Raw genomic sequence first — 25,351 nt, forward strand, 5'->3', positions numbered from 1 at the left:
AAGGAGGCGGATGACGTTGTTCTGGGCGAAGAGGTCCGGACGAGCGGGGTGGTTGGCGGCGAGCTCGGCGACGGCCCAGGCGGCGGCCGCCTGGGCGCTCATCGGCCTCCCCTTCTTGAGGAGCTTGGTGAGGGCGGAGCAGACGCCGGCGTGAAGCAGGCTGTGGACGCCCTCCGGGTCGCGGCCGAGAAGGCCGAGGGTGCGGGCAGCGTTCTCCTAACCGTCGGCCCGGCCCTCCTTGACGAGGCGGAGGAGGTGCCCCACGCCGTCCTCCTTGATGTTGAGCTTGGTGGTAGTGGAGGTTGTCGCGGGCCAGGGAGGCGAGGTCGGCGGCGGAGCAGGGGCAGCAGCGTGGGATCTCAAGATGGGTTGCGGCGGATGGTGCGGGCCATGGTCGATGCGGCTCGGGCAATCCGGCAGTTCCGACCGGCCGGGTCGTGGGACTCGGGCTCACAGATCGCTGACATGGGTGCTCAGGGATGATGATCGGAGCTCGGGAAGCGAGATGGGGAGGCGATCGGAGCTCGGGGACGCCGATCAGAGCTCGGGAAGCGAGATGGAGAGGCGATCGGAGCTCAGGGACCCTTTTGAATGAGAGGAGAGGAGAGCAGACTTGACTTTTTAAGGCAGCTAGGGCATCAATCGAGAGGGTTGGAAAGGATTTGGCCTACGACGACGCTTATAGGCGTCGTCGTAGGTCCAGCTTACAGCGACGCTTAAAAAGCGTCGTCAATTCTAAAGATGTACCGACGCTTTTTAAAAGCGTCGGTAAAATTTGGCGCTGATCAAAACTATCCCGACGCTTTTTCCTAGCGTCGGGAAATCTACCTTTTCCTATAGTGAGGCTATGCAATATCATGACTCCCGTGAAAGAAGGGCAATGCATTGCAATGCCTTGTATGAAGGTCATCATGTTTCTTAATATTATTGACTTTGAAATCCTACTTAGTACATGCTGCAGAGGATCCGAACTCTGAGTTGCTTATTACATAGAACTGCTCCCTTTGAGATACAAAGCAACTTGCATTGGTAAAGCAAGGTATATGGTAGCTTATGGCTGTGGAACTAAAACTAGTTTTGTTATTATTTAATTAAGCACTTTAAGTAATGGATGCAGATTTGTTATAAAGATGTGTACTTGTTAACATTTTTTTTGTGTTTCCATCGTATTTAGTTGCATTTCATGCTTAAATTTTTTATTGAATTTGTGCAAAATAAGTTAATGTCTACGATGGGTAGTAATAAAAACACAACTAAAGTTTCAAGTGTACTTGGTTGTAGTAGTTCTTATGGAGCCCTTTAATATAGATAGCACCAAAGCAAGCAACAAAAGAAGGTCAGAGATATGGAATCTTATTGTAAGGTAGAAAACTAAAAAGACAAGGCTAATTGCAATTTTTGTCATTTTATTTTTGCCCAATTGATCCTAAAAGTGGGACAAGTCATCTTCATAAATATACAAAGAATTGTAGGTCAAAAAAAAAAGTCTTGATAAGAGGCAGAAACAATTAATAGGTAATGTGACTTCAAAAGATCGTGTTGCAATGAATGAGTTGACTCCCTATTCATTTGAACAAGAAAGAAGCCGTGAGGACCTCTTAAGAATGGTAATTTTACAACAGTTGCCATTTACAATAATTGAACATCCAGCTTTTTGGATATTTGTTAAGAATCATAGACCTGAATTTTATGTTGTTTCAAGGACAACATCGGCTTCTAATTGCTTTAAAGCATATAAAAAGGAGAAAAGAAGACTTCACGATTTGTTTGAGGTAAACTGTGAAAGAATCAACTTAACATCAAACATGTGGACATCAAATCAGACATTAGGATATATGTGTCTCACTGCACATTACATCACTAAAGATTGGAAGCTTAAAAAACATATTATCAATTTTAAGATGGTTCCTTCACCACATACAGGCTCAGTCCTTAATGATTCTATAGCTAGCTGCATTTTATATTAGAATTTTGAGAAAAGGTTGGTTTCAATCACCCCGATAATTTGTCAGCAAATACAATTGTAGCCATAGAATTTCAAAGATAATTTAAAAGAGATATACTTTTGGATGGTAAGTTCTTTCATGTGCATTGTTGTCCACATATTCTTAATTTGATTATAAAGGATGGGTTGAAAGTAGTAGAGGGTGCTATTCATATGATTCGTGCATGAGGCTGTTAAATATATAAACTCATCTCAAGCAAGGTTGAAAATGTTTATGTAAATTGTGAAATAATTAAAAATGAATGGTAAGAAAAGGATATGCATAGATGTACCTACTCGTTGGAATTCTATGTATCTTATGTTGGATGATGCTATACAATTCAAGGATGTGTTTATGTGACTTGAAGCATGAAATCCTAATTTTGAAGATGCGCCAACTGAGAAAGATTGGTCTCAAAGAATCATTATTTGTAAGTTCTTAAAAGTTTTCCATTATATAACTAAATTTTTTTCAAAAATAAAAATCCAACTGGAAATTTGTATTTCTATGAAATTTGGAGAATACAGATGCTCTTGATTCAAGAATCTAGGAGTTCAAATGCAGTTGTGATGATGATAGCCTTAAAGATGCAAGAAAAAGTTGACAAGTATTTGAAGAAATTCTCTCACATTCTTGCCGTAGGGGTTATTCTTGATCCAAGACATCAGATGAAGCTTCTTAAGTATCACTTTCAAAAAATCTATGGTAATAGTGATCGTGCTTCATTTGAGAACAAGAACATGCATAATGTTCTTCAAAATTTTGATGATGATTAAAAAATTTTATAGGCTTTTTGTATATATACCTTTCTAAATATATAAAATTGCACGAATACCCTCATAAAATTACTATTTGCATGTACATTCTTCTTTTTTTTTTTTTTGCATATGTACTTGTACCATCTAATGTCGTTAAAAAATAAATAATATAAAAATAAAGTGACTAAAATATCCTTATGGGTAGATATACAAAAAAAGTTATAAGGATATAATTGTAAATAGTAACTTTACGAGGGTATTCATGCAATTTTCCATATTTAGAAGGATATGCGTTCAAAAAATCTATTAAAAAAATTAAAACTTAGCTGAAATTTGTTAAATCTTTTATGATTCAGTTAGATCGACAAGTCAGAAAAGGATTGAGCCACATTATTAATTTTTTTTTTTAAGATCATGACTCGGTCAAGTTGAAATATTAAGTGATCATTTTGGTAATACTATTTTCTATTTAATTTTTGATATAATTATCATTATTTAATCTATGACATCTATATATTTTTTCTTATTTTTAAAATATTAAAGTAAATAAAATTTAAATTAATTATAGATGTCTAGATTAGTAAAATATTTTTTAGTAATTTATAAATATGAGTTGTTGTTTTTTTTAGATGAGAATTTCATAAAAACAAAATAATTCAATCTAATATTAAAATTTTTTTTGCTAACTTTTTTTATTAAGAAGAACTAAATTATCTTTACTAAAATTTGAAGATTTGTTTTTGGATTTTTTTAAGTGTATGCCGTTCTAAATATGCGTAATTGCATGAATACCATTGCAAAGTTGCTATTTGTATATGTATCCTTATAAAGTTTTTTTTTTGTGCATCTATATGTAAGAATATTTTAGTCATTTTAAATTTAAATTATTTACTTTTTAACGGTGTCAAATGGTATGGGTACCTATATATAAAAAAAAGAAAAATTAGGGTATATATACATGCAAAATAAGTACTTTATGAGGGTATATATGCAAATAGCAATTTTATAAGGATATTCATATAATTTTGTAAATTTTTGAGGGTATACATGCAAAAAAATCTAATTTTATATGGCGCAAATATCTCTCATATTCAAGTGGAGAAGGATGGTGTCTACATCTCAAGGTAGAGGAGATGAGAGTCTTTTTAAGCAAGATTATGTAGAATTTATCTAAAAGAAAGAAGTTACCCAACCATCCAAGTCAGCATTGGAGACCTATTTGGAAGAGAAGGTATTTTATGATCTCTAATTTAGATACCTACATTAAAATATAAGTCAATAATACTAATAAAAATGACTTGCAAAGTACTTTTTTTGAGCAAGTTCATTTATTAGGGGATCAAAATTTGGATATTATAGAGTATTGGAGATTCAATGAATCAAATATCTAATATTGTTTAGGATGGTATGTGATATCTTCCCAATTCCACTTTTTACCGTTGCATCAGAGTCTGCCTTCAACACTTCTAGCAAAGTTTTGAATGATTTTCGTAATAGCCTATCCCCGGATACGGTTGAGGCATTGATATGTATACAAGATTGGCTTTGAGACATCTTGCCCCATCTTGCAGGTTCAATTTCTAAAACATTTATAAACTTTATCATGTACTAGTGTTTTAAAACTTTTTATTTATTAATTTTATAATTTTTTTATTTGTAGATGGCCCACCTCCTCTTACAAACTACAAGGTTGAAGATTACGAAATAACTACTATTATTAATTTTGATGATTAGCTTATGCTGGCAACAATCGTCTTTATTTATGTTTACATTGTTAAGAATATTGTAATTTTTATGCATAGCTAACTATATATCTATTATCTAAGAGAAAAAAGGATTTTTTTTGCAGCTATTTTCTATCAAGTCCGGATCGCGTTGTGGTGCAACTGTGTGAATTTTGGAACTTTGAAAACTTGTAATATATGCTTGATGATTATTTTGATCATCTATGGACCTTATTGTTATATGCTTATTTAGGGACTGATTTATTAGTTACATTTGTTAAAGGTTGTTTTAAATTTTGATCTAGAGCTATTTTCTTTTGTAACCTTATCTTAGAAGTTCTTGATAGTGTAAAGCTAGTTGGCTGAAAGTTCTTTTATCAGGCACTTGAAAGTGAATCGGTAACTTGATAGTTGTTTCTTTGGTAAAGTGAAAGGGATGTGAATGATATTATGTATTTTGTTTGCAAACATCAGTTGCTAAGGTGAGCATCCTTATGTGCTGCCAATTGCAATGAGAGATCAAAGTGAAAGGTATACCAAACAACAATTGATAAGGTGAGCATCCTTATCATATAAGGCAAATTTCTGATCATTTATTTATTTACAAAACGGAGAAATAAGAAAGCTATTACGATGGGAAGGAGAGAAGAGGAAGTTTTATGGTTGTGGTGGTTATGAACATTTATGTTTTCCCGTTAATAATCCCATGCAGGGCATTTTGCGTTCTAAGATGCGGTCAACAAATCAGAAAAATGAAAATACAAGGTCAGATTGTGCAGATTTTATTATATCTTCCTAAGGTTGTATGCATCATCTTTTCTCCTATGTGTATATGCCGGAATCATCTGTCTTTAACTCAAGTGGGAAAGCTTCAAGTGGGATCCTGGGGATATCAAGTATTTGCATCTGTCTGACTTAGGTTGTTAGTGTTGCTGCTTCTGTGATGCGTTTGCATTAAAGAATCCTTTGACTTAGGTGCTTCTTGATTCTGTCTAGGCATCACTTGGGGAATCTACGAAGGACAAAGGAGTTGAAATGTGCCAGTCTTTGTGAAGTCGAATGATCAAAAACTAGTGCTTGGAAATCTTTCTGCAGTGAAGTGTGCCCAGATCTCATACCATCGGGTATTCGAGAAAGAATTTGAATTGTCTCACATCTCCAAGAATGTCGGTGTATATTTCTGTGGATAAGAGTTGGTCATGCATGACGCTTTTGGATATCCTTCTAAGTGTTCACTTGGTATGCATTTATATCATTGTTTGTACTTGCCGTAGTCATGTATTAACCTGACAATATTATCAGTTTGTTAGCACCGGCTGGTGAACCATTGTCTCTTTAGATGGTTAATGTTGTTGGAGTTGTCAGAATACTTACTTTAAGTAGGCATAATTAATCTGATAGGACTGATGTGGAGCATCTGGTTGATCGATAAACTGAGACTCTTACGAAGGTCCATGTGAAAAACCACTTTTTCCAATCCAAACAACAGCCAAGACATTTTTCCTGAATTATGGGACATATTTAAATTCAAAAATAATGGTTGTGGCAGGCTTCCAATTGAATATGTAAATTTCATCATGATACGACATTGTTATTCTTCAAAATATGTCTAAAATTCCATTTGTTAATAGGGTCTCCACTTTTTCTTATGTATTTGGGGATGTTTAGCTTGGACTAGTTAGTCCAAAATATATATGTTTAAACTTGCTTATCTTGGTAAAGAAAAATTTTAGATAACAAGTTCAACCAGAAAGTAGTAAACTATGTCTCTTTATTATGAATTATAGTATGGTCCATCCCGGATCCGAATCGGATCCGAATTTTTTGGGTTGAAACCGGGTTATATGTGGACTCAACCCGACTCGGATGACTCGTTAGGTCAAAAATTGTAGCTGTGGATCTGCCCCGACCCAATCTTCTATTTGGATGAGTCTAGGTCCAACATTAGGACCCGAATAAGAAATCAAGCTGGGTCAAGGTCACTCATGACCCAGTTCAACCCGACCTATTTGCACCCCTACCTATTACAGCAACGACCACATTTGGTAGTAACTTGATAGTCAACACAAATATACTGCAATAAAGAGGATGGCATAGGATTTTTGAAACCAAAGTGAAAAATGAGAGTTCACTAGCTGATGGTGAAATTAGATTATTTTAAGAGTAAAATCTAATATCGGAAGGCTTTAACATGCTAGTTAGGAATCAATGCAACATCAAATGTTGTGTATTTTACCTTTTTCTTTAAAACAAAAATATTGTATTATATTACCAATTAATAATATATACATTTTATTATATTATTGCATTATTTATTATAACATTTAGATTAAACTAAAATACATAAATTATAGATTAATAATATGTTATATTATACAAATATGAAAACAAAATTGATATAATACTATTACAACATTATACTAAAATATAATAATATCATTTTTATACATTATAATAATATTATACTATGTAATACTATTTTAATATGTAATAATAACAATTGTAATACTTTATATCAAAATATTGTATTATAATTATTAACTAATATTAGTTATATTATATTATATTATTACGCTACAGTATATAATATTGTGTTACTCTATATTATAATAATATTATATTATATCACAATATTATTTGATATTATACTACTTTAAAATAATACTATACGATGTAATAATATTTTAATAAATAATAATATATAATATTACATTGTATTATACTCTATTGTATAGGACAATGCAATATCCTTTATTATTATTTTTTCATGCCAAAGTACTTTTTTAGTTTGATTACCAAATATATGCTAAAGGTCTGCAGTACTTTAGAAATGTAGTTACTATACAACAAGCAACATTTTGTAGAAGCTCTATTTTCTAAAAGATTTACTTCTTAAAAGCTCTACTTCCGAACGTTCCAAAAATTCTACTCCCAATGGCAATCCCAAAGATAACCTTAGTAATTGAACATATATAATTCTCATTTTTATTAAGAAAAAAGTGAGCATATATACATCTATATGTATATATGCGTGTGTATACAATGAAGAGAAGATTTTTTAAAAAAAAGAAAAAGAAAAAAGACTTCCTTGTGAAGGATTAATTGGGTACGAAAGTAGAAGAAGGTGGAGATTGCTAGAGGAGCACACATTAAAACATAAAAAGATTATGCAGTATTATAGTTGTTAGTCTTTTAAGTAAGAGTTACTGTGCTTTAGCTCATCTTTGAATCTAAGGCAATTGCATGACCTACCCCATGGGCAGTGGAACAGAATCTAAAAGACCCCTCACTACTTGCACATGCATTGTTAAAACAAAAAAAATCAAAAATATGGTAACTCAGCAGCCGCATCAGATTTTCATTGCTTTTTAATGTTTATTACTCTCTCTCTCTCTCTCTCTCTCTCTCTCTCTCTCTCTCTCTCTCTCTCTCTCTAAGTCCATATACAAAATATCCAAAACAACAAAAAGAAAAGTATACCTACTAGTCCGGTCCATATGTCAAAAAACAAGCAATAACAAAATATGCTTGGTGTGGATAATTCATATTGTACCTTAGAATTCGACAACACTTTTTGGTGTACCAATAAATTTTGAAATTGCTCTAAAGTTTGAAATACTAGAAGATAATAGGCATGAATATTTGATTCCATGTGTAAGAACGAGTTGTATATAGATACATGAAACTAGTCAACTAGAAGCAAGTGAATATGGCCAAAGTTTTCTTCCCCATTTTACTTGTGTGTAGGTAATGGCTAATACCCTAGTAAGCAGTGAATGCAACTGGTTAATATTTATTGACGTAAGCTGGATACTTTATGGAATCAATATTGATGAGACGTGTTAGAGGGCATCCTTTGCTCTAAGACATATATTGAAGGGGATAAGCCATTATAGGAGTCATGCATAATAGACTCAAAAGCGCCCCTTCCCCCCCACCCCTCCCTCCTACCAAACTATATATGTATGTATGTATGTATGTATGTATGTATGTATGTATGTATGTATGTATGTATGTATATATATATATAATGGCTTCAGCCTAAGTAGGGGTGGCAATCGGGTCGAGTCAAATGCAGGTCGGGTCAAAAAATCATAAACCTGAACCTGACCTGTTTATTAAACAGGTCAGAAAATCATAAACCTGAACCTGACCTATTTAATAAACAAGCACTACAAAAAAAAGAAGCAAAGCCGACTCTTGAATACCGACGCTAGAAAAAAGTATCGGCAAATTTGTCTCCCGCGCCAAATTTTTCTGACGCTTTTAATGAGCGTCAGCAATTTAAAAGAATCAACGACGCTTAAAAGCGTCGTCATAGTCCTCAAGAGAAAACGATGCTGGAAAGCGTGTGAATGGACCTAGGACGATGCTTTTACGCGTCATTGTTTCCCAACCTACAACGACGGTTATAAGCGTCGGTCTACAATGACGGTTATAAGCGTCGGTCTAGCACGACACGTATAAGCGTCGTCGAAGGTGAGGACACCTCTTAACCCAGCAGCCGACCCCGATCGAGCCCTTATTTTTCGTCTCCGGCACTGCCCTAGCTTCTGTCTTGCTCGTCTCCGCCATTGCCCTAGCCTTCCGTCTTCCTCCTCTCCGGTGCCGGTTGTCTGACTCCAACCTCCTCTCCTCCTCTCTCCTCTCCAACGTTGACCGACCGATCCCAACCCCCTCTGCCCGAGATATTTTTCTCCTCCTCCCTCCGCTCCCTCCTTCTCGCTTGTTCTCTTCCTTCTCCGCCTCCACTTGTTCATGTCTTCGTGGGTATTTTTTCTTTTTTTACTAATTCTCTAGCTTCGCCTCCGCCCGAGGATCTCCTCCTCCTCCCTCCTCTCCAGCACCGTCCGAGCAGCCCCTCAAGACTCGATCGAGCGGTATCCCTCCTGTCCGGAGACCTACGTCGACCGACCGACCGATCTGCAAATTCAAGTATATAGTGATCAAGGGGAGACCCTGCAAGGTTCGTTCGAATTCATCGTGAACTCTTCCATTTTTGTGATCTTTGTTCATTTTTATCTTCGGTTCAGTAGGTCTGGCAGGGATTCTGATTGCTTTGATGGTTTGTGAAGTGAATTTCCGTCGAACTTTTGTTCATTTCTGTGATGTTTTTTTTTTTATCTGATTGACGGTTTGTACTATAATCTTCACGTGCTTTCTCTCTGTGAGATGAGTTCTCTAGATTTCTTATGGATTAATGGTTTGGCTTGATCTCTGACAAGGTTTTTCTCGTGAGATTTGTGATTGATGTTTAGGGGTTACGGTGGCTCTATGTTGTTGAATTCTATTTGTCCTTAACACCCATTTGTAGCTATTGATGCCCATGCTGATGGTATTCTGAATTTTGTACTTGCTATGTTCATTTTGTGGGGTGTACATGTGTAATTGCCATGGTTATGGAATCTGTGAGCATGAGTTCCAGGGAGTCCTGTATCTGACTTCAAAATAGGGTCACCATATTGAACAAGACAATTTATCATCCTTTGCTCTTGTCAAATCGATTCAGATCACATGTCAATGCATAATGTAATATTGAGAAAAGCAGATATAACTGAAGACCTACTACAACAATGTCAAATAAGAATCAGATTTCAATGACATTTGTTATGAATAAACTCCAAATTGCTGCCATATGATTTCTTATTATACAGGATACATGCCAGGCCCATAACATGGTGAAGAACTGTGAGATACTGGGCTGAAGCCGGCAGCCCCAGCCGACTTCAGCCCAACAACCCTTTCAGAAGGGGCGTAGCAGGGGATCGCAAACACGATCCCCTCCATCTTCTTCGGGGGCAGAGATGCCGCGGGCATCCCGCGGCTGCACCGCGGTCGTCCCGTGTCCACCTCGCGGCCGCATGCACGGCCGCTGATTTCGCCTCCGCCGCAATTCCCGCGGCGGAGAGCCGTTACAATGGGGCTATAAAACCCCCGTTCCTCCTCCTTCGGAGATCACCCGAGCCCTCCTTCCTCTCCTCCGTCTCCTCCTCTCCCTCTCCTCCCTCTCCTCCCTCTTCTTCCTTTGTTCTTGCCTCCCGAGTGACCGGCGTCCTCTTCCCGACTGAGCGCCGTCCGGATCCCCCTCGCGGCCATTCCCTGTTCCGAGATCCATTCTCTCGGTTTCGAATGCCGCCGTCGCTTGACCGCCGGATCGAACAGCCGCGGCTGAGATCTTCCTCCCGCCGCCTCCGTCGACCACCGGTAAGCCTTCTCTTGCCCTGTATTTCATGTTTTTTTTCCTGTTCAAGCCCCAAACCGAGGTCATCCTCGGATCCTCCCTCCACGGCCGAGCCGCCGTGGCACTCTGCCGCCGGCCACGACCGCCCTACCGACGACCGTGTCCCCCGCGAGCCGCCGGCCGGGTCACTGTCCGGCCACCTAGGCCGGCCCCTCCTTCCTCCCCTATTTTTCCATCTCCCCTGTCCATGGGGAGATTGGGAAGGAAGAAGGCCCGTTATGGGCCAAACTGGGCCAAGATTGGGCCCAGTTCATGGTGGGCCCAACTTGGGCCCAGTTCACGGTGGGCCCAACTTGGGCCCAGCTTTAAACCGAACCCGAATCCGAATCCGAACCCAAACTCGAACCCGAAACCCGAACCCATTTGGCCAATAAATGAAATTTTGCAGTTAAGCCCTTGACAGTATGTTATTTCATAAAAGGATCTTCTGTAAGTTATGTTTGATCCCTATAAGAAAGATTATTACATAAGAGTCCCCAAAAGTATTCGATTGCTCCCTCCACTAAAGTTTTATTATAAAACAGTACCCTGTAATTAAGTATTAGCCCCTGCAATGCATAAATAATCCATTAGAGACCAACTTTGGGGGCCCTATTGGGCTGGATCTATGCGGGCCAATTGGGCCGTGTCCGATATGGGCCCTATCGGGCCATGCCCATTATGGGCTAATTCTAAGCCCTGTTGGGCCATGTCCAATAGTATTACTTTTGGTTTTGCTTAGCTCTGAAATTTACAAAGAAATTAATTAAATGTTAACAGGTGAACCTGATCCGCCTACCTGAAGTAGGTATTAAGCGAGAAGAGGTAAGTAACTTAATACTTCGAGTGTGATTTCCAAATTATTTGATAAATAGATTAAATTCTGAAATATGTTTTGTATTTAGTAAAATGGGTCTGGCATGTTAAATTTCATTTGAAAATTATGCTTTGAAATCCGTAAACTATAACTGAAAAATTTATGAAATCTGTTTTTATGAGGAACCGGTTTCGACACCGCGCCACCGGTGATTAGAATAGTGGTTTCTGGACACCGGCTGCCATCGGTGGGTAAAAATAGTGGATTTGGCACTTTGTGCAACCCATGCCACTGGGTTACGTGGCCGTAGCCTATCATGTTGAGATTCTGATATCATATTTTTGGAAAAATGATAATAAGTTTTGAAAACAGTAAAATGATGTTATTTATGATTTATTCCAGTCATTATCCTGTATTTTAACCTGATATGCTCTGACCCCACTTTGGGGTATTTTGTTGCTTACTGGGCTAGTGTAGCTCATTATTCTGTTTTCTCCACTTTTCAGATCCAGAGGCTTGATCTCACGGGATTGAGGAGTGCGCTAGATTTTCCGACGATTTCTTCAGTTATTGATCCTTTAATTAGATTGATTAGAGTATTTGACTTACGTCAGCATATGTTATTTGAAATTTTGTAAGACTGCTTTTGAGCAACTTAAATATTTATGTCAATTTTAAACATCTGTGATTGCTTTGATATAATCTGCTGCCTTGCACGCCTGTGCGGCCCGCCGTGCGGGCGTGCGGCGTCTACCGCGCCTCAGATTCGGGGCATGACAAGAACTTATACATATCACGTTATACAACCTCTTCCCATGAAACAAGTCAATTGAATCATAAACATATATGACACCCACGCACACATGCATCATGCACGGTGCGTGGGACCAGGTCAATGAGTTGGCTTTTGAAAAATAAGTATTTATTGTGCAATAGCCAACCCAAGCTGATGACACAATCAGGTTTATCTTTTATGGTTATGTCTAGATCTATATTTGATAACAACTAAAACAATCTCGATATATTAATTGAAGAAACCAGTTTTCAGTGAATATAAATTAGTATTATGGGTCTGTTAAGCAAGGTAAATTTACTCTTTGGAGAGAGTATCAACCTGGAATAAATGAAACTTGTCTAAGCAAGTTAGAATGAGTGTAGAAAACCTTTGTTGAAAAAAAAAAAACTATGGTACTTCATCTTTATACACGTACAAGAATTGAGAATAATTCATGAATATTACCAAGATGCTGAAGCCATAAACTTCAAACTTAAGGTTTATTACTTTTTGGTCTCTGATCCATGATAAGTCCGAAAGTGGGTGGTAATATGAGGTATGTCAGTGCTTTTGAGGGGACATATGTCCATTCATTAGGTATAAGCCAAGATATGTCAAGGATAAGCCTGCAAAATAGGGAGATTTTTCTTAAGCCAAGATATGTCAAGGATAATATGAGGTCCCACTGATGTACCTCCTTTCCATCAATGTTATGTTTTAGAATTCAGTAGAGTGTCCGTCAGTTAAAGTTGGACTCCATATTTTAGCTGAATTTATTCCCACAAGAGACAGCTTTTAAAGTAATAAAACATCTGTTAGGCCTTTCAAGGATGAATATAAATTGACCAGAGTATCAAATAAGATGAACAAAAACAGCAAGAATATTGTTTATCTTATTGTTTGGCCGATATGTTTTGTACTTCTACATATCCTAATTTTGTTTATCTTTTTTATATAAATTACAGTTCAATCGGTATTCTAATAGAATAGACAAAAGTTGGATAAATAAGTTGAGATCCAGTGCCAAATATTTGGATGGAGTTCAGAATTTCATTAAGTTTGCTTTTGAGAAATCTAATATGAATGAAAAGATTTTATATCCATGTCAAAAATGTGTAAATGGTTCTGCTCTTGATCCAAAAATTATTGAAGAATATTTGGTGTGGAATGGTTTTCTAAAGGGTTATACTGAATGGGTACTTCATGGAGAGTTCACACCTTCATGTAACCAACCCTCCTATCTAGAACACACCTTCAATTTTGGAACCAGTGACACGGAACAAAATTTTGTAGAAGAAGATGATATAAAAGGCTTACTTAGAGATGCTCTTGGACATAGTATTAGAACTGTAGGAGAAGATGAGCGTACAGTTATTGATCAGTCCATGCATGTTGAGGAATCTATACATTCTGTTGACATAGCTCGTTATGATAACTTGGTAAAAGATTGTCACTACAAAAGAAGGAATAAATCCCGACGTTTTTTTTTGTCTCTACCGACGCTTATAAGCGTCGGCGAATTCCCAGCCCATGCTTCCCAAAGCGTGGGTCAGACGTCGGGCAGGTGGGCGTGGGTCGGGTTTAACCCGACGCGTCAAAAAAGCGTCGTTGGTCTATGTCGACGCTTTTAAGCGTCGTTCCGTTTATCATACCCCGACGCTTATAAGCGTCGGCGAGAAGGGTTGGTTACTGTGGTTTTAGGCCGACGCTTAAAAGCGTCGTTAAAGGCGTGCCAATTTACGCTCTTGTTGCTTTTCCCGACGCTTTTAAGCGTCGTTCCTTTTATCAGACCCCGACGCTTATAAGCATCGGCGATAAGGGTTGCTTACTATGGTTTTAGGCCGACGCTTAAAAGCGTCGTTAAATATCATATTATCATTTGTCAAACCATTCGTCCTGCGCTTTAAATCATCTATTAAGATCATTATCCATTTCTCCATCAAAGCTTATGGATGTCATGAGTATCTGTTAATCTGTGTGTGAGAGAGAGAGACTTTAAATTCCAATCGCTCTCTCACATTTAAGAGATTTACTGAAATGTCATAGATAGCCACTTCAAGGTGCCAGCCAATATATCACAGAAAATGTATTTTACTGTCACTTCTTAATGTGAAAATCACCAGGGCGACATAGTTTGATCTGCTTTTTGACCTTTCGTTACATCCATAGATCAAAATGGAATTTGGATGGTCTGAGAGGCTATGGACTTCACTGACGAGGAAGACCTTAACGTATCTCTTTGATCAGACCGTCCATGTCTGAGGTTCAAGCACTTGCTTTTCAGAATTCAAACCAGGAAACTGACCAATATCATGACCAGCAACATGTGGATCGAAGATACAAGGAATCCCTGGAGTGTTGGTTGGAAGAGCAGCACCCCTAAGAGAACCAAGCATATAATATCAATAAATCCTTAGCAATCTTATATAAAGTTTCCATGAACAACTGTGAGAAAAGAATGAAGCAGACCATAATTGGACTCGTGTATAAAATGGACACTGAAGTGATCCCTTAGACAGTCCAAGAGCAAATTCTACATCGTTAAGCAAGTCCTCCTTTAGACTTTAGGGATATTCTCCTGATGAACATGAAAATTTCCATTAGAAAACACCTATAACATTACCATGGGATTACAATTTCTCAAAAATTCGCAAAACACTAACAATGCAGGATTATGGATTTTTCCTTGCCATTAATTGTTGTAAAATAAAAGAAAAGATTAGTAAATTGTCAACCTGTGGCACTTTATTCCTTTTTCCATAAGCAGCCGTGCTGAAAAAAGTCCAACACTGAGGCATGTCACTGTGTAAAGGAAAAAGTTTGCTGGTGTTGTTGGCCATCCATGAAAGAGAATCAACACCCTTTACAAAAGCTCCTTCAAAGTCTGTAAAAGCTCCATTATGAGGAATTGAAAGTGGATCTTTAAATGCTGCAAGAAGTGCCCAGACAGCACTCAGTTCCAGTCTCTACAAACACCAAAATTAAGTTGAATCAGAAATATTTGTTTATTCAGTTTGAACGCCTGTTTAACCCTAATAGTTTGTAGTATCAGAATGCTTCCAGTAAGTTGTATCCTTAGAAGCTAAGTACCTTCATCTGTCTTGTTAGCAGTGGCAAGCCAGATGTCGAAAGCACGATTTGCACATTTTCCTGGTGATGAAGAACGAGAATGATCAACTATCCTAACATGCATAAAAAATATGAAACACAATTATAGTTAATAATAATTCGAAGAAGGGAAACAATCATATATCTAAATTAAGCAAGTCTACGTGGTCCAATGGTAGTCTGATATGGTTAATCTCAAACAAGCAAGCATTCAAACTTCTGCCATGAAGTAGAACAGTAGAAGCACAAAATTGCATCAAGGATTGTACATAAACATCAGTTCATAGCACATCGGAGGTGAAGACAATAATTTTTAAATACTCTGTGTACATTAAATTCTTACAAAACAATAGAAACAAATACACTGAATCACATATATAACAAAATACGAGTCACAAACAAGAATTTTGATTACATTCATATTATCATATTTGATTACATTGTACTTCAAAAACATTCTAAAAACATACAAGTCAAATTCCTAAGTACACAATCTACAATATGTATCAAGGGTCGGCATCATCATCTCTACGAGTAGATAAAGTATCATCAACCTACAAGAAAAAAGAATATTTTAGAAACTAAAAATACGAAAGTCATCACGCTCATACAAGAATACATTATAATTACATAAAATATTCAAATAGCTTTAGTTATGTACCGGAGGAGCAAATCTCTGCAAAAAGGATGAAATATGGTCAAGCTGGTCCTGCAAAGATTGTATCTTCAACTCTTGGCTTTGCTTCAACTCCGCCATATTAGTCATATGACTCTGCCTCATCTCCTCTATCCTTGTCTCATATGACTGCTTTATCTGTGCCATCTCTGTCTTCAAACTACAAACCTCTGCAGTGCTAGTACCTTGTCTGGCATCTTGGGTATATCGGCTCACTGCAGACAGCTGAGTGGGGGTAACTCCGATACCGTAACCCCTCACGCGACCATAACGTTCTGGGCCCATCAATTCTGCATAGACCTGAGCCTCGACGCGACTGGCCGCGTCGGATGATGATGACTCCCCGACGCGCTCTGAAATGAGATTTGTAGCTCTTTCCTATATCTCTCTCAAAAAAATAAACAGTCACATTAATAATTTAAAAGAAGTAAAATTAATTAAAAAATTATGATAAAATAAAAAATGAATACATAATACATACAACTATATCTCTCGACTCGTCCTGGACAAAGCTGCCATCTCGGTGAGTGTGGGTCATCTTATAAAACTCTACCTCACCAGGCTCCCTTCCATGCTCTACTATCTACACATACGGAAAGTATATGGGCAAACTATATATCATGATACGTGCTATATGTTAGTAGAGTTTCAAATAGTTTCAAAAGAACTTACGAATTTATTTCTACGTCTCGCATAACTCTTCGAGCCTGAAGTATGAGGAACTGCTTGAATGCTCGTGCAGCTCTACCAATATTAGAATATGTCTGCCAAAATAAAAGCACACAGTATAATATGATTCAATGTATATATTTGCAATCTATATTAATAATAAAGATAATAGAAGATATTGAAACATAATACGTGACCTGTCCTCTTTCAGAAAACCAGTAATGAACAAGCTCCCTCCACTGCTGAGGGTATACATCAGGAGGAGTCACACGAGCAACCTCCTCCTCTGTCATACCTTCGCGCTTGAAGTCCGTCTTCAATTTTGCTTTATATTCTTTCCATTTGCAATTGAGGGACTTTAGCACCCAATCATGGCTCTCTGGAGGGAGTACAAACTTACCCTACAACAAGATTCAGAATGTTATAATAATATTAAACATCTAAAATAAAATTATGATACTAAGCAAATTAATATACAAGAGGTGTCGAATTAAAAAGAATAAATTCAATTCATTACCTGTATAAGTCTAAGAAGCTCAACCTTATACGAAGGAAGCATGTCATTCCACTTCGTATAGTTGAGTGGACACAGCTGACCCTTGCATGCAACCGATCCTAAAAAGCTTGATAGTAGACTTCCAGCTCTATTGATGGGCTGCCCCAATTCGTTGCATCGGATGATGATCTTCTCATCCGGAGGAAGCTTCCACACATCCTTTGCTTGAGTGGGTCCCCGTCTCGTCCTCACCGTCCCTTGTCCATCTATTAAAATTAAATAAAATATGTCTTAAAAAGTTGAAGACAAATATGAACATAAAATATGAACTTTAAATCGAATTACCCTGGATCCGGAGCTCATCCTCCGGGCAATCAGTAGGAGGCTCGCGCTGAGATCCTGACTCGTGCTGCTGATGCTCACATGGCTGCTGGGACTGCTGGGACTGCTCAGAAGTAGATCCCACCTGAGAATGCTGGAACTCCACATCTCTAAATCGTCTCCCTCGGGGCATATTGTTACCTGGTATGCACAAAAAAGAATCAATATTTGGTTAAATGATAAATTTATACTCAATAAAGTTCCATTGCTTTCATGGTCGTAAACATATTATCTAGATAAATTATATCAAAGGAAAAAAAGGAACTCAGAAGAGAAGTAAACTGATGGCAGGTGTCATGTATTCATGAATTATAAATCATAATTATCAGAAAATATAGCTATATTACCACTGCCACTATACGACAATCTACTCCACTGACCTGCAATAATAGGTTGCTCTAACCATGTTTTTCACCTGTTGATAGGCAGTGAATTGCATGACTGGTGCTTCAGAAATCGTTGACAACCTTCTATTATGAGTAAAGGAGTGGATCATCGGTCATGAGAGTACCATTCTAAATACCCCATCTGAAATTCACCATTGTTCAGTCCATTGAAACTATAATAGAAATATAACCAAGCGAGTAGCTTCTATATTTTGAATTAGCAATCAACACCCGGATGGCTTAAATTTGATCAACACCTTACATATCACTGAACTATACATTTACATCAGCTGATAGTACTATTTAAAAAGGTGCTACAAAAGTTATTTTTTCTATTTGGCACGTAAGCATATGCTGTTTCTAACCCATACATTATATTTGAGCAAAACAAACCATCAAAACAGTACCATTCCAAGCATTTGTTTGAGAAACCAGGGCCACAAAAAGAAAGAACCTGGAGTTAACTCCTAGACCACCCCTAGACAACTATCAACCCCTAGACCACCGAGGTTATTGTCTACAAGCCCCTGACCCCAAAGTAAAAAAGACAACCATCTTTAAAAAATATAATACAAGCATTTGCCTTAAAACAACCAATATCTCTCGGATAACTTTTCCCTATCATTGAATATAACTGCAAAAATCACATCTTCTATAGGGGATCTGATGAACTTGATGATGAGATGCATTTTCCACAGGGCTAAAAGTGATCCATTAAGTGGTCACCCAATGACAACAATGAAGAACGACATTTCATTAATGGGACACCAAATGACAATGGCCTAGTTAGTCAAACAATAGACAGATAAATATTCACCCCATAGATAATGCAATGGTTGAGAAGAAACTGATACAGAATTCAAATATCTAGATGAATATGCCAATTAAAGCTTCAACAAGGATAAAGATGATGGGGGTAGAAGTACTTGCTCCTATACAACAGATCAGAACAACCCCTCACCCACACACAGAAGAGAGAGAGAGAGAGACAGAGACAGAGACAGAGAGACAGATAATAGGAAGACATAAGAGGCTAAAACAGAAAATACTGAATAACATAGTAAATAATAGTTGTAAAGGAAAATAAAGAGAGAACACATCTCAGACTTGTCCCAACAAAATGCATAAGAATCCAAAAGCTTCTTACATATTGTTGCTGCTTCTATCACAATAGACATCAATATCTTGAAAGCATACCATGCATAAGAAAATCTAGGGACATAGCTATAACACATAGACGACATCTAGATATGGTCCATGTGGATTTAAATTCTAACAGATCACTTATATGTATAATGCATACATCATTGTGTTAATTGTGGCCTTCCCTAGACCCTGGTATAGTTAACTGTAGATGTTTCCATAGATTTAGACATGACCTATCTCCTAATTAGTGGAGAATTGCATTAGCACTTCCAGATCCTTGCAGATTTCCTTAATGATGGAATTATTTTAACATGGGCAATTATTTTAACATTTATTTGGAAAAGAAAATCAGGGCCAGTTGCCACATATACTGCAAAAGGTGGAATAAAAAAATACAACAAAAAAAAATATATATGACCCCACTGGAGCAGAATCTAGTACAAACTACAACATTAAGAGTACTAAAATTGTCACTTCATAGCTGCACAAGAAGATCCTCTAAATTCAACAAAGAGCTCTGCAAGCACTTAGCTAACATATGTTTCCTTTTCCCATATATTATTATTTTTCTGTAGAGATTATGAGGACCAAGACATGCACTGAGAACAGATATGCTTGAAACCATTCTATTATCAACTAACATATATATTGCAAGATAGGTATAGTCAAATTGCACTGAGAACAGATATGCTTAAAACCATTCTAATATGGATGTCCAATCCTTTCTCAAATAACAAAATTTAAATCCAACAGAAACACACGTAGAAAGAACAATACAAGAGCATAATGCATTACCTCGTTGCTTCAGGCCGGTCGGTCGACGCAGGTCTCCGGACAGGAGGGATACCGCTCGATCGAGTCTTGAGGTCTGCTCGGACGGCGCCGGAGAGGAGGGAGGAGGAGGAGAATACAGGGCACTCTGGGATCTTCTCAATCCATTCTAAGTTAGACAAGTCAAACTTTTCCACTCTATGATTTGAAAAAGCATCCTTAACAGGAAAACTACCACCAGAAACAAGCTCACTTGGTTTAGAAATGTTAACTCAAGGGATGTTCTCCAGACATTGAACCCTTTTCTCCAGACACCAGGGCAGATGCCGGCTTCATCTTCCCATGATAGCATTACAGTTCAAACTTCAAAGGAAAGAAAATTTACCATTTGTGGTTCTATTTACACGTTGGGTCTGTCAGTTACTTGTAGAGGCAATTTGGTGTCACATTACTGACTTCATTTGTATGTGTAGCTGTCCAGGATTAATAAAGCTTGGCCTAATTCGCTGGTATTATTTCTTTTAGAGATTATATGGATGGGAGTCCCTCATATTTGGGAGATTCTGTTGGTAGATTTTCAGTGAATTAATCTGGTAAGGTTAAGGCTCCAATTAGTGTGATCACGAATTTGGGTAGTAAAGCAGTATATAGCATTCTTGCTTATGGAGCTAGTCTTTTGCACAGAAATATTACCAACAAAAATGGAGCAGTATCCATGATGAACTCATTTGCTTCAAGGGAAGATGAAGCAGGTCTTGAAGCCTTCTAAACATCCTGCCTTGATGAATTTCTAAAATTTTATAGCAGTAACAAGCTCACTTGGTTCAATCAGACTGAGGTATACACACACTGAAGAGCAGAATCACAATATTAAATTGCAATAGAAACATGACAGACTAGTTTTAGAAAATACCTCGGGCGGAGGCGGGGCGGAGGCGGGCCTGGATCGATCGGGACTACCTCGAACAAATTAAAGAAGGAGAAAAACCCACGAACACCCGAACAACAGGAGGAGGAGAAGGAGGAGAACAAGCGAGACGAAATGAGAGGAGGGAGGAGGAGAAAACTACCTTGGGGTCGGTCAGTCGACACCGGAGAGGAGGGAGGTAGAAGTCGGACGGTCCGCGCCGGAGAGGAGGAAGATGGGGGCTAAGGCAGCGCCGGAGAGGAGGAAGATGGGGGCTAAGGCAGCGCCGGAGATGAGGAAGACGAAGGCTATAGGGCAGCGCCGGAGAGGAGAATGGGGGGCTCGGGAGAAGCTAGGAAAAGTATGGGGGCTCGGGTTCGGCCGCTGGGTTTAAGGGGGCGTCGGCGACGCTTATAAGCGTCGTATTAGGCCGGAAAATACGACGACGCTAATAAGCGTCGTCTATTCCTAAGAATTGCCGACGCTAAATAAAAGCGTCGGCAAATGTATGAGCTGTGGAATTTTTACCGACGCTTCATCCTAGCGTCGGTAAAAAAGCGTCGGAAAAGGTCCAGTTTTCTGTAGTGTGTAATCAAGAACTGTATCCGGATTGTAAGAATTTTACGAAGATTTCTTTTCTTCTATATTTATTACATTTGAAATATTTGAATTGGTGGTCCAGCAAGTCTTTTACCATGCTTCTTCAATTATTAAAGGATGCATTTCCGAAAGGTGTTACTTTGCCATCATCTTCATATGAAGCCAAAAAACTAATAAAAGAGTTGGACCTTGGATACGAGAAGATACACAGTTGTCTGAATGACTGCATTTTATATCGCGGTGAAAATATCAACCAAGAGTCGTGCCGAATATGTAGAACTTCACGATGGAAAAAACATAAAGAAGACGAGAATCATTCGTTGACTGAAGTGGATGCTGCACCGACTAAGAAAAAATCGGCTAAAATTTTGAGGTATTTTTCTCTTATACCAAAATTGAAAAGGATGTTTGCATCACCAAAGACGGCTTCCTCGATGAGATGGCATGACGAAGGTCGTACAAAGGATGGAATGTTACGACACCCAGCGGATAGTCCCGCATGAAAAGCATTTGATGATAGGCATCCCGAATTTGCTTCTGATGTTCGCAGTGTTAGGCTAGGTTTAGCTACCGATGGGTTTAATCCATTCTGAACGATGAGCTCAACATACAACACTTGGCCGATTGTTTTAATTCCATATAATTTGCCACCATGGATGTGTATGAAACAGCCTTCAGTAATTCTGTCAATGATTATTCCAGGTGACAAGGGCCCAGGTAATGATATTGATGTTTTTCTACAGCCTCTAATAGAGAAATTGAAACAAATATGGGAGGGTATTGATGCATTTGATACTTTCGCTGGCCAAAATTTTAAATTGCATGCAACTCTTATTTGGACTATCAATGATTTTCCTACATATGCTAATTTATCTGGTTGGAGCACTAAGAGGCGTATTGCATGTCCTTCTTGTAGAGATTCAACCCATTCGTATTGGTTAAAACATGGAGGAAAGTTCTGTTATATGGGCCATCGTCGGTGGTTAGAAGCAAACCATCCATTTCGATTTCAGAAAGACTTTTTGATGGTACCATAGAGTTGCAATCTGCCCATATTCCACCAATTGGAACTGAAGTCTTTAAACAAATGCATGGCACCAATTATATTCCGGGTAAGATCTCCATATATTCAAAGAAGAGGGGAAGGGAGCATGTTGGCAGCACATTGAATGAAGGATTAATAGCAGAGGATGCTAAGGATGCTGACAACTTTTTTGAGAACGAAGACAACGTATATGATTAGAAAAATGATGATAACTCAATGGCAGCATCTACACAGAAACAACTATGGAAAAAAAAGAGCATTTTCTTTGATTTACCTTATTGGGAGTATAATCTTCTTCGGCATAACCTTGATGTGATGCATATAGAAAAGAACGTTTGTGATAACCTGATTGAAACATTGTTAAATCTTGATGGAAAGACCAAAGATAACTTGAAAACGCGTCTTGATTTAAAAGATATGGGCATAAGACAAAAGCTTCATCCGACAAAGCTTGCCAATGATAAATTTTATACACCTCCTACATGTTATACAATGTCTACTCAAGAGAAAGATCTTTTTCTAATGATTCTGAAAAATATGAAGGTTCCTGATGAGTACTCATCGAATATTTCACGATTCGTAAATCTCAAAGAGGAAAAACTTTCAAATCTTAAAAGTCACGATTGTCACATTTTGATGCAAGATATCTTTTCATTGGCTTTAAGATCGTCCACACCGAAACAAGTTTTCGCAATTGTTTCACAGTTGTCTTCATTCTTTAAGGCATTATGTTCCAAAGTTCTTGATCCTAAGGAGCTTGATCAATTGGAATCTAATGTTGCACTTACACTACGCCATATGAAAAAGATCTTTCCTCCTGGGTTTTTTACTATTATGGTTCATCTACTCATTCACTTAGTGGCGGAAGCTAAACTTGGTGGATCGGTTCACTACTGATGGATGTATCCTATTGAGAGGTGATTTTTCTAAACTCTAATGTCCATATTTAATAATCAGTTTGATTTTGATATTTATTTTCGAAATTTATTGTTGAAGGTTTCTTGTGCGCTTAAAAGATTATGTACGCAATCGAGCCTATCCCGAGGGCTGGATTGCTGAAGGATATATTACTGAGGAGTGTTTGACATTTTGTTCGAGATATCTTGAAGGTGTTAAAACAGTTTTCAATCGACCTAAGAGGAATTGTGATATCATAGAGAATGCAGATGTTTATAAGTTCTCATCTGGTGGAAGAATTTTGAAAAACGTTGAAAGTGTTGTTCTTGACCAGAAATCGTTGGCACAGGCACATCGCTATGTCTTACTTCATAATGATATAATATCTGAGTCTCGCAGGTTAGTACAGTTAATTGAAATCTAAATTTACTGTCATGTTAGGAGAATGTAATATTGGTGCTTAATTAAATATTTTCTGATCGTGCAAAGAATTTTTAATAGCTCAGCGAAGTCTCAACCATAACATTCGTCCTACACCAAGGATTGAGCAACGATGGTTGGTTGAGTTATTTCCAGAATGGCTTTTTAAATAGTTTATATGTCTAATATATTAAGCTTTTTTTTAATTTTTATAGAGAGAAATTAATCATTACTGCCATAATTCTCTTTAGGTACCAGTGATGATGGAGAGGAATTGTTCTGAGGAGTTAATAGTCATTGCTCGAGGTCCAAACAATATTGTCAACAGATATAATAGGTTCATTATAAATGGTTTTAAATTTCATACTAAAGAGCATGAGAAATTTAGAAAAATCCAAAATAGTGGAGTTATGGTCGAGGCGGACGGGAAAAATTATTATGGTGCTCTAACAGATATTTATGAGCTGGATTATTATGGAAAGTTTAAGGCAGTATTATTTCGATGTGATTGGGTGGATATAAACTCACCTAGAGGTTTGAGGCAAGACATAAATAGATTCACACTTGTAAATTTTTCAAGGTTGATACATACTTGTGTGTTATTGAAAGATGATCCATTTATTTTTTCATCTCAAGCTCGACAAATATTTTTTCTACAAGACTCAAAAGATAAAAATTGGTCTCTTGTTATTAAGACGAAACCTAAGGACTTGTATGATATGGAAAAAAGGTTGGAAGTGGAGAACGATGATACTTATACTCAGTGTATGCCTTATAATGTTGTGCCAACTGATGAAGTAAATGCACCAATGAGTTTGATTAGGATGGATGTTGAATGAGAATGTAGTTTCATAATGGTAAGTAAAATTTATCAAGTATACGTTGAATGAGTTATTATATTCTCTTTTATTAGCACTTTTTTTTTATAAATTTATCATTTAACCAAATATTGATTCTTTTTTGTGCATACCAGGTAACAATATGCCCCGAGGAAGACGATTTAGAGATGTGGAGTTTCAGCATTCTTAGGTGGGATCTACCTTTGATCAGTCTCTGTAGTCCCAGCAGCCATGTAAGCACCAGCAGCACGAGTCAGGATCTCAGCGCGAGCCTCCTGCTGATTGCCCAGAGGATGAGCTCTGGATCCAGGATAATTCGATTTAAAGTTCATATTTTATGTTCATATTTGATCTTCAACTTTTTAAGACATATTTTATTTAATTTTAATAGATGGACAAGGGACGGTGAGGATGGGACGGGGACCCACTCAAGCAAAGAATGTGTGGAAGCTTCCTCAGGATGAGAAGATCATCATCCGATGCAACGAATTGGGGCAGCCCATCAATAGAGCTGGAAGTCTTCTATCAAGCTTTTTAGGATCGGTTGCATGCAAGGGTCAACTGTGTCCGCTCAACTATATGAAGTGGAATGACATGCTTTCTTCGTATAAGGTTGAGCTTCTTAGACTTATACAGGTAATGAATTGAATTTGTTCTTTTTAATTTGATACCTCCTGTATGTTAATTTGCTTACTACCATAATTTTACTTTTGAGATTTAATATTATTATA

The 25,351-nt window shown here is 37.7% G+C and overlaps 1 protein-coding gene, 1 long non-coding RNA gene and 1 pseudogene across 2 annotated transcripts; all 3 read right to left on the reverse strand.

Annotated features, from left to right (window-relative positions):
- Positions 1-14,522: 14,522 nt before the first annotated feature.
- On the reverse strand, positions 14,523-15,406 carry LOC120105681 (uncharacterized; annotated as a pseudogene).
- A 646-nt stretch (positions 15,407-16,052) lies between these two features.
- LOC149753464 (uncharacterized) lies at positions 16,053-17,745 on the reverse strand. Its single transcript, XM_089923500.1, has 6 exons — positions 17,574-17,745; positions 17,250-17,494; positions 16,930-17,133; positions 16,736-16,827; positions 16,545-16,646; positions 16,053-16,441 (listed from the first exon to the last, which is right to left on the reverse strand). The coding sequence occupies exons 1-5, from the start codon at positions 17,740-17,742 to the stop codon at positions 16,643-16,645; spliced, it is 714 nt and encodes a 237-aa protein (XP_089779626.1). The 5' UTR covers positions 17,743-17,745; the 3' UTR covers positions 16,053-16,441; positions 16,545-16,642.
- A 1,923-nt stretch (positions 17,746-19,668) lies between these two features.
- Positions 19,669-21,153, reverse strand: LOC149753465 (uncharacterized). The gene is made up of 2 exons (XR_016413149.1): positions 20,606-21,153; positions 19,669-20,502 (listed from the first exon to the last, which is right to left on the reverse strand). It is a non-coding gene; the product is annotated as an uncharacterized LOC149753465 (long non-coding RNA).
- Between the last annotated feature and the right edge of the window lie 4,198 nt (positions 21,154-25,351).

The sequence above is a fragment of the Phoenix dactylifera genome, chromosome 5 (genome assembly GCF_051530095.1).
Source record: "Phoenix dactylifera cultivar Ajwa chromosome 5, Ajwa_hap1_PhDact_Kaust_v1.1, whole genome shotgun sequence".
Taxonomy (NCBI): Eukaryota; Viridiplantae; Streptophyta; class Magnoliopsida; order Arecales; family Arecaceae; genus Phoenix; species Phoenix dactylifera.